Source organism: Coenobita brevimanus, chromosome 6 (assembly GCF_032717465.1).
Source record: "Coenobita brevimanus isolate Jiangsu-jjx chromosome 6, ASM3271746v2, whole genome shotgun sequence".
Taxonomy (NCBI): Eukaryota; Metazoa; Arthropoda; class Malacostraca; order Decapoda; family Coenobitidae; genus Coenobita; species Coenobita brevimanus.
Genome location: NC_136959.1, coordinates 30,955,991 through 30,966,484, shown reverse-complemented (window position 1 = coordinate 30,966,484; position 10,494 = coordinate 30,955,991). Strand labels below are relative to the sequence as shown.

At 42.7% G+C, this 10,494-nt stretch overlaps 2 protein-coding genes across 2 annotated transcripts; both read left to right on the top strand.

The window, feature by feature from the left end:
- Positions 1–4,005: 4,005 nt before the first annotated feature.
- On the top strand, positions 4,006–4,788 carry LOC145400797 (uncharacterized). The gene is made up of 2 exons (XM_080273233.1): positions 4,006–4,227; positions 4,471–4,788. Exons 1-2 carry the CDS (start codon positions 4,006–4,008, stop codon positions 4,786–4,788), a joined length of 540 nt encoding a protein of 179 aa, XP_080129359.1.
- A 477-nt stretch (positions 4,789–5,265) lies between these two features.
- LOC145400791 (uncharacterized) lies at positions 5,266–9,625 on the top strand. Its single transcript, XM_080273228.1, has 2 exons — positions 5,266–5,830; positions 9,549–9,625. Exons 1-2 carry the CDS (start codon positions 5,266–5,268, stop codon positions 9,623–9,625), a joined length of 642 nt encoding a protein of 213 aa, XP_080129354.1.
- The last annotated feature ends 869 nt before the right edge of the window (positions 9,626–10,494 follow it).

The window sequence follows — 10,494 nt, the reverse complement described above, 5'->3', positions numbered from 1 at the left end:
AAACGAAAATGGGGTGCGACTTGCAAGCTTTTGTTTGGCAAATGACCTTATAATTGGTGGAACTATCTTTGAGCATAGAAAAATACATAAGACTACTTGGATTTCACCATGTGGTAAATATTGTAACCAGATTGACCACATTGCAATTAGCAGAAGGCATAGAAGTTATTTGCAAGATGTTTGCGTAAGGAGGGGGACAGATATAGGTAGTGATCATCAACTTGTTGTGTCAAAGATTAAAATAAAACTTAAGAGAAACGTTAATGGTAATTGTACAGGAGGTAATAATTATGATTTTGATGAGCTGAGAAGTGATGAGAGCACGAGGGAAAAGTTTCGGTGCGAAGGTAGAAACAAGTTTCTAGTCCTGCAGACTTTGATGGAATCTGAAGACAATGATATTAATCAAATGTGGAGAGAGGTAAAAGAGGTTTTGCATGAGAGTGCTAAGGTTACTATTAAGAAAAAGGGAAAAGCGAGAAGGAAAAAGTGGATGTCAGATGAAACATGGAATGTAATTCAGAAAAGGAAAGAGGCTAAGTTAAGAAGTGAAGAACAACATGTTGATGGCCAGGTAGTTGAAGTACTTAGAGCAAAGTATTGGAGTTTACATTCTGAAGTGAAAAGACTCGTTAGACGTGATAAAAGGAGACTATATGATGAAAAGGCGACAGAGACAGAAATTAAATTAAGTAAAAATGACGGTCAGAGCACAAGAGCAGCGTATCAGGCCATAAAGGAGTTAACTGGGACTGAAGAGAGAAGGAAGGAAATACCTGTACGAGATAGAAATGGTAATTTGATGACTAAAGATTTGGATAAAAGGAAGATGGAAAGAGCACTTTGAATCTGTTCTAAATAGACCAATCCCAGCTGAAGAGGACATTTTGCCAGCCGAGAGAGATTTGCAGATAGAAACAGGGGATATAACTTTGGAAGAGGTAGCAAAATCTATAAAGGAGTTAAAGAATTTTAAGGCTCCAGGTGAGGATGGAATATTCCCTGAAATGCTTAAGGTGGAAAATGACGAGTTGATGAATGCACTTTTGAAACTTTTTAATGTGGCTTGGGATAATGGTGGAATTCCAGAAGAGTGGAAAAATGGAGTGATTATAAAAATACCAAAAAAGGGAGATTTAAGTGTGTGTGGCAATTGGAGGGGGATAACTTTGACACCTGTAGTTGCAAAAGTCTTTTCCAAAATCTTGTTGAACAGAATAGAGCCAGTAATTGATAAAATTTTAAGAGAAGAACAAGCGGGATTTAGAAAGGGTCGAGGTTGTAATGATCAGATTTTTATTGTAAGGCATCTAATGCAACAAGCTAATGAGATGAAAATGCCACTTAACATGTGTTTTGTGGATTTTGAAAAGGCGTTTGATAGTGTTTCACGTGGAGCTATGTTGAAAATTATGAGATTCTATGGTATACCAGAAAAGTTTGTAAATATTATTAGAAGCCTGCATGAAGGTACTTTTTGTAAGGTAATGGTGGGTGGTTCTTTGAGTGATCCATTTCAAGTTAGGTCAGGAGTGATTCAAGGAGGAGTTCTTTCGCCATTGTTGTTTGTTTTGGTTATGGATTATGTTATGAAAAAGGTTGTAAGGAGAACAGGTGCAGGAATTAACTGAAAATAAAATAAGAAGCTGATGGATTTGGACTATGCTGATGATATTGTACTGATTTGCGGAAGTATTTACGAGATGCAGAGGGTGCTCGATTGTCTGGTGGAGGAAGGAGAAAATGTGGGATTGGTAATAAATTGTGGAAAGACTGAAATTATTAATATGAACGTGGAGAACCAAATCGATTTTGTAATTGGGAATAATGTGGTGAAGAATGTAGAAAACTTTAAATATCTGGGAACGATTGTATCATCTAATGGATCATTAAACAATGAAACTGAGGAGAGGATTAGACAGGCTTGGCGAGCTGTTGGAATGTTGAAATCTGTTTGGAATAATAATATGCTTTCGGTACATACTAAAGTGAAAATTTACAAGTCCATGGTTAGACCCATTTTAATTTACGGGCATGAATCATGGTACAGTACAATTGCAACAGATCAGAAAGTATTAGGATTTGAGAATAAAATACTGAGAAGGATTCTTGGGGTAAAGTGGCAAGACAGAGTTACAAATGAAAGAGTAAGGGATATTACGAGAGTGGAACCAGTTAATGAATATGTGAGACTGTCTCGCTGGAAGTGGCTGGGGCACATATACAGAAAAGAAGGTTGTTTAATACAGGATGTGCCAGAGTGGATTGCTAGAGGAAGAAGAGGTAGAGGTAGGCCGAGGGAAACCTGGTTGAGGACAATGAAAAAAGAAGCAGGAGAGGAGTGTTGGTGGGACCTGAAGGAGATGGCAAGAGACAAATATTGGTGGAGAGAGTTCATTGAGACCCTATGCATCCCGTGGGGTGCCACAGGAAATGATTGATTGATTGATTGATTGTATTCCCTGCCTGTCTGTCCTCTATGGAAATGGAGAGGGATGAATATAGAACTCTCTAAACAGATTTAGCAGGGGTAACTTTTTCAACGAAATAAATGTGTACATTACAGTTGCTAAAGTGATGCCTCTGATGGCCAAGATTAGAACTGATTAGAAATATTCAAGCCAACATGGTGGGGATGTGGCAGCCAATTACCACTGATATTTTTACTTCTATAACCGTATCATTATTAGCTGCAACGGATCGAGTGGGTGGCTGGATTGGTGGGGTGGGTGGGCTGGGTTGAGTGGATGGATGGGTGTGGTGGGGGAAGGTGGGTGGGCAGGGTTGGATGTGCTTGGTGAAGCCGTTTGGGTGGGCGAGTTGGTGGGCAGAATGGATGGGTGAATGTGGGTGAGTGGGTGGGGAAGATGAGTGGGAGAAAAGGAAGGGTAGATGGGTGGGTGGGTGAGCAGGGTGGGTGGGTGAGTAGTGGAGAAAATAAGTCCATGGTAGAAACAGGTCCATGAGGAGTATATTCCTGGGAAAAAGGGCCTAGTGACGAACATAAGTTCAGTGTGTACGGGGTCCCAAGGGCCCTCTCGCACAGAGGTAGTGGCCGCCCTGGGTCCGAGGCATTGTGGTATGCACGATCATAGATTTTTACCCGGGCAACGCCGGGTGCCCCTGCTAGTGACTAATCTATACAAATAATAAAAATCTGCATTGTTTGTCTGTTTGCTTGTCCTTCAATCACGCCCAAACCAAGGGCCAAACACCCCCAGACCCATATATATTCTGAATCAGGGTGACCCAGGGATGGTTTTAGGCAGGTCAAATTTCAGATATTGGTAATTTGAGGTCATCGGTAGAGTGTTCGCCTTTTTGGCCCGGGCAACGCCGGGTAGGCTACCCCTGCAATGCAATATTTGTCATGGAGACTCACATGACCTCCAGTTGAGACATAGGCCATGTGAGGTTGACCTCCGAGGCCATTTGAGGTCGCCAGTCAGAGGTCATTTTAGGTCACCGGTAATGGTAAACAAGTGTGCACAAATTAATGCTGTGCGTTAGTCTGCGAAAGATGAAATAGAAAGTTCTGGATCTCTTAAAATCCCTTTTCAAAGGCAAAAGAGGTCCATGGTCTTTTTGTAGTAGAAAGATGTGAGTGTTCGCCTTTTTAGCCCGGCAATGCCGGGTACCCTTGCTAGTAAATGTTATAAAGGACACAGACATATCTGTCCATCCTGTGTGGAGTCCAGTGAGCCAGGAATAATCGCACTGACTCTTCTCATAATACTGTTAACAGACTAATGAGTTCTTGGTGATATATGACATGCTAGCAAAGACCTCTGATGTTGTAATAAGCCAGTATTTCTCATAAAGATAATTATCTTCAGTGACTGGTCTAAAGGGTTCAGTATTTCTTAATGATAAACAGCTAAATACACAAACCCAGCCACAGGGGGTGCAAGCCAGCACAACTCTATGCCGGTCTCAAGCCCGGATAAATGGGGAGGGTTGGCGTCAGAAAGGGCTGTGGGCCAGTAAAATAAAACCAAAACCATGATGAGCCACAACCGAGGAACAGTGGATCATGTCAGGGCGTACCCCGTTATAAGCGACGCACAGAGGCATCGCCCGACCTCTGCGAATGTGCAAGGGGTACCGCGCCATGAGCGAGCGCGGCTAAAGACGCGAGCTCTTGTTGCCGTGAGGGTGGCAACTCTGAATGTTGGGACCTTGACAGGTCGAGCAAAAGAGGTGGTGGAGCTGATGAAGATGAGGAGGGTGAGTATACTGTGTGTGCAGGAGACCAGGTGGAAGGGTAACAAGGTGAAAGAATTAGGAGATGGATACAAACTTTATTACAGTAGTGCAACTGCAGAGTGAAGGAATGGAGTTGGAATAGTGGTGTCGCAGGAAATGAAAGAATATGTGACTGAAGTGGTGAGAGGAGGAGATCGGTTAATAACAGTAAGGTTAATATATAGGGCATGTATAATAAATGTGGTTAATGCATATGCACCACAGACAGGATCAACAGATGAAGAAAAGGAAGAGTTCTGGAGAAAGCTAGAAAGTGGGATGGAGAGAATTGCTATGGAGGAGAGAGTGGTGCTGGGCGCGGATCTGAATGGACATGTTGGAGCAGATAATGAAGGAACAGAGAGGATACATGGAGGCCATGGGCTTGGAAATGTAAATGCAGAGGGTGAACGGATACTGGATCTGGCCATTTCCTTTGACCTGGCAATTGCTAATACTTTCTTCTGCAAGAGGGAAGAGCATATCATCACGTATAAGAGTGGAGGAAATTCTACCCACATAGACTACCTTATGTACAGATGATCAAATTTGGTAGAGATAAAAGACTGTAAAGTTATACCAGGTGATCACGTAGCACCACAACACCGGCTGCTAGTGATGGATGTGTGGCTAAAAAGACCAAGAAAAGGAAGGAGGAGGTATGAGAAGAGGATTCGATGGACGGCACTGAAGGAGGAAGCGAAGAGACAAGAGTTCAAGACTAAGGTACTAGATAGGGTGAACGTAAATATAGAGGGAGTTTAAGACTAGTGGAAGGAGAATGCAGAAACCGTGAGAGGAGTGGCCAGAGAAGTGCTTGGAGAAACACCGGGAAAGCGACGTACAACTAGAGAAGAATGGTGGTGGAGAGAAGACGTTAAGAATGCACTAAAAAGGAAAAAGGAAACAAAGAAGCAGTAGGAGCAAAGCAGATCGTGGGAGGACAAGACAGTGTATAGAAGCGCAAAGAAGTTAGCACGGAAAGCAGTGGCAGTGGCTAAGGCTGAGGCTTGTCGTGATATGTATGAGGAGCTGGAAACACCTGAAGGAGAGAAGAGAATATACAGGATAGCAAGGATTAGGAACAAGTCTACAAAGGATGTAAATCATGTGAAGCAGATGAAGGATGTAAATGGTGTGATGCTAATCGATGAGATGAAGGTACAAGAGAGTTGGAAGGAGTACTTTGAGGGCCTACTAAATGAGGAGAACCCACGGGATCATCAGAATGATGGAATACCATACCTAGGTCTTACGAGATGTGTAGAGAGAGCAGAAGTGGTGAGAGCACTTAAAAGAATGAAAAACAACAAGGCAACTGGACCAGATGAGATCCCGATGGAGGCGTGGAGGGCCCTGGGAGAAGCGGGAGTGGATTTGTTGTGGAATTCTATGTGCAAGATAGAGGAGCAGGAAGAGATACCAGATGAGTGGAGGGAGAGTGTGTTGGTAGCCATCTTCAAGGAGAAAGGAAATGTACAAGAGTGTGGGAATTATCGTGGATTTAAACTGCTATCTCACACAATGAAGGTTTGGGAAAGGATACTGGATGAGAGACTGAGGCTGGAGGTGGAGGTGGCCAGAGGTCAGTTTGTTTTTATGCGGGGAAGAGGAAAAACGAACCCAATATTCATACTGAGACAAATGGCAGAAAAGTATAGAGAAAAACAGAAAGAACTATAATTATGGTATTTATAGATCTAGAGAAGACCTATGATAGAATACCGCGACAGGAGTTGTGGAGATGTCTGAGAGAGAAAAAAGTACCGGAAAAATATGTAAGACTTGTAAGGGAATTGTACAGGAATGTTAAGACGCGAGTGAGGAGTGGAGCAGGCATAACGGACAGTTTTGAAATGGAGGTGGGGCTGCATCAGGGCTCTGCGCTGAGGCCCTTCCTTTCAACATCGTATTCGACGTGTTGACAGAGGATGTATGACTGGGGACACCGTGGGACATGATGTATGCCGATGTTGTGGTTTTGGTGAATGAGTCAAAAGAAGGGATAGAGCGCAGACTGGATGAGTGGAGATTAGCACTGGAGAGTAGAGGAATGAAAATAAGTAGAACAGAGTCAGAATATGATGTGTACAGAGCAGGTGCACGATAGACGTGAAAGTATTTGGCTGAATGGTGTGGAGCTGAAGAGGGAGGATGCATTTAAATACCTGGAATCCACCCTATCAGCAGACAGTAGTGAAGATAAGCAAATAATTGGAAGAATCCAAGCAGGATGGAAAAGTTGGAATGATGTGTATTGGGCGACAGGAGAATGCCAGTGAAATTAAAGGGGAAGGTGTACAAAACTATGGTAAGACCAGCAATGACGTATGGGGCGGAGGCACTACCTGTGAAAAAGGACACGAGAGGAGGATGGAAGCAGCAGAAATGAGGATGTTGCGATGGATGTGTGGCGTGACAAGGGAGGACAGATTCAGCAATGCAAGGATCAGAGGAACAGTGAAGGTGGTGGAGGTTTCGAAGAAGACACAAGAGGCAAAACTTGATGGTACGGCCATGTCATGAGGAGCGATGGACAAAGTGACGAGAGGAGAGCACTGGATACGGAAGTTCAGGGAAGGAGGAGGAGAGGAAGACCCAAGATAAGGTGGAAAGTTTGCATAGTGGCGGATATGAGAAAGAAGGGTCTGGACACCAACATGGCAGGCGATAGAGGCAGGTGGAAGAGGCTCATCAAGAACAGCGACCCCATATAAAGATGGGTAAATAAAGCTGACGAAGAAGAAGGGAAACAGCTAAATACACAGTGATCATTGTAGCCAGTATTTGATAAAGGTCGCTGTTAAGTTACTGATTACTATCAGTGTTATATAAGGCTCAGCGAAGGAAAATGTGAAATGGAAATTAAGAATAAAATTCTTTGTAAAAGATAAACAAAGCAGTTGATGGTTTCCACTCAGAGTTGTGCAGTCGATTATGTATCTGCATACACAGAAAAAAATTCATCCATCCAGCCTTGATCCACTCCACTTTTTGCACCATCAGGAATGTAGGTGCCAGGGGCTAAGCTCCTCAGTCCTGACAACTAAGGACTTGAGTGGAATTGTTATCAGTAAACTCCAACCATTCCTTGGATGTAAATCCTTATAGGCTCAGTCCTTGGACAGCCTTAATCCACTAACTCATCAGGTGTCACTGGACTTGTGCGTGTCAACCACTAAGAAAACAAGACAGGAGTCATCTTACACCTCAGTCATGTTGAACGCGAACGAACAGACGAAAAACTGTTTTCCTGGCTCAATCACCCACGGCTCTCGACTTCATCGTTTGGAAATCATCTTAACTTACATATAGGTCTTAGACACTCCCATTTCCACTTCTTTTTATTCCCTAGCATTCTAGGCCAACGAACTGCATATACTGTACAAAGCATTGTCGGCACCATGTACATTTATAAGTGCCCATCTTTGCCTGAATATACGTTGTTTTTCCTTCCACACACTTCACAACGCCTATAATACGTTTGCCCCCTCCCTTACCCTATGAGTTATTCAGGTCCCTGTGATTCATATGTTGCTACCACTATTAAAACACACACACACACACACACACACACACACACACACACACACACACACACACACACACACACACTTCCTCCAAATCTTCCCCATTTAATGTCACCCATATAATTATCTTTTAGCTCCGTCCTCTGCTGCATCATACAAATTTACTTCTCACGTTCGCCTTCAACTCCCTGCAAACACTTTCAAAAGCAGATACTAGGCTATCTTCCGAAATTTACCAACGAGTCTCTGGCAATTGTTGTACCATCTGCAAGGAATACCTGTTTTCTCTCTCTCTCTCTCTCTCTCTCTCTCTCTCTCTCTCTCTCTCTCTCCAGCATCACTTACTGTAGATCTCGCCTTCCTCCCCATTACCCCTATAGCTGCCTCCCTCGTTGGCCTCAGTGTAGTCGGGAAGTACAGCCAGCTCTATACAAACAATAGGATTTAGTTAGGAAATAAAAAAGGGGTGAATGAAAACAGTTGGGCACAGACGAGAGAATCTACAACCACAACAGCAAGGGAAAAAACTACAGGAAAATCAAGTGGAGAGAGAGAGAGAGAGAGAGAGAGAGAGAGAGAGATTTTGACATGATAATGAGTCCAGCTAAACATTATCATTATTTTACACATCATTATCTCACTCTCATCCGCCTGTTCTCGTCCGCAGAGGCCACGGTATTCCCAGTCTGAAGAGTGTACTGAGATGAAGTAAGGTATCAGGAAAGTCCAAGAGTGTGAAGCATCTGATGAGAAGAACTGAGTCTGAAGAGTTTAACAAGGAGTGATGCGTCTAATGGGTAGAGCAAAATAGTCTGAGGAGTCTAATAAGGAAAACTGAAACGTGATTAGCAAAGGTAAAACGGTAAAAGGAAGGGAGAATTGCTTGGGAAAAAAAGGGGGGCTGTGGAATATAATCATGAAATCTGAAGAGTCTGAAGAGATTTTGGAGACGAATAGGAACCAGAATTTCAAGGAACGAGTGCATGTCACAAATAATTCAATCCGTGTGTTCAAATGTCTAGAAAATACTAGCCTTTTTTTATTTTTTTATGAGTCCGACTCAGGGCATAGACGTTCATTAATTAATTACAACATGCGAGTAAAATGAAAGAAAGATTGAATGCTTCATGCTTGTTTTTAAAATCGTGCTTTTAAACTGAGCTATGAAGTTTTATTGGTGTACTTGTATAACGCGCATGAATGAAGATAGGAATAATTCACTTTTCTCCGTTGAGGGTGGTTCTTCTTCACGCTCACTGCCCTCAAAAGCATTTCTTCCATTACTCTGATCCAAGACAACAGTTGTCAGCTGTACCCAGTTGACACGTGATGCAGCCAGCACAAGGACGCTGTATTAGCATAGTCACGTGGCTGCAGAGAGACGCTTGCCAGTCACTCCAACTCCGGTGGTTGCTGTAGGAAGTGGTGGCTTCTGTAATCTGCTTTCCATGCTTTAACCATGCTTGATTAGCTTACATCCGTAATGGCTTTTGCATATTTGTCACCTTTAATCAGATGTCTGGAAACCTTCAGTACTGTATCTAGAAACACTCGTAGCTGGAAGCCCCCATTATCTGCAAAGCGATTGATACCTGAAAATCACACACACACACACACACACACACACACACACACACACACACACACACACACACACACACACACACACACACAACGAATCCCGGCAATATCCTTGCTTCCACTACCTTCAGTGTGCGGAGGCGTCAAGAACTCGTATGTGGGTGTGAGCCATAACACTTTTACCTCACACAGCTGCAGGACTAGGGGATCACACATGCTTCCTCCTGACTGAGAGGATGGATTACCTGAGGATTGCGTGGGAGCTTTAGCCGGTCACACACACACACACACACACACACACACATGGAAACACACACAAACGTGCACACACAGATTTTTTTCATCAAACAAATGGGTTTTGCTGAACAAGATTTTCTAACATTTACACAACATTTTGTGCAAGTAGATAGTATGGCATAGTTGTCAAAAACAATTTTGCTTGAATGTTTTGTTCTGTCAGCTAAACTGGATTTTGCGTACGAAACACACTGGAATACCAAATTTTGGTTAACTTATTCTTATTTATCTTAGCAATACACTAATGTGTTTACAGCAAAACTACCCAAAGCCGTTTCATCAAAAATTATTTTGTTATGATATAAATGTCCCGTATCCAACCCCTACCATATTTACGCAACTTATCTAAGCACAGATATTTCCATATGATCCTGAATAAGTCATCAGTAACAATCAGCAGGTGCTATATTCAAATATGAAAAGTAAATATCAGCAGGAGATATGTGCATTTCAGGTAGATTCATGTCAGTTAAGGAACTGAATACCGTATATGCAAGAACAAATGAAGATCATAAAGATTATTTTTTTACCATGTGTTGCTGTATACTTCCTTCTTTATCCCTCAGCCCTCTTGATATCAAAATCACCTGATGTGGTACTGTACAGAGGAGAACCACTTGTATCAGCTAAGGACTATTAATGCTAACATTGCAAATGGCAGTACTAGCTGTCTTCACTACGTGACCGTGTCTCACAATACTCAGGTAACATAAGGCCAAAGAAGTGGACTTTATGAAGCTGTCATAAGACTGAGACTTGGCTATAAATATTATTGGAAATTCATCAGAGATGACTCGTTACCTTGTGCAGTTTGTGGGGCACCAGCAGCACACACACTTCA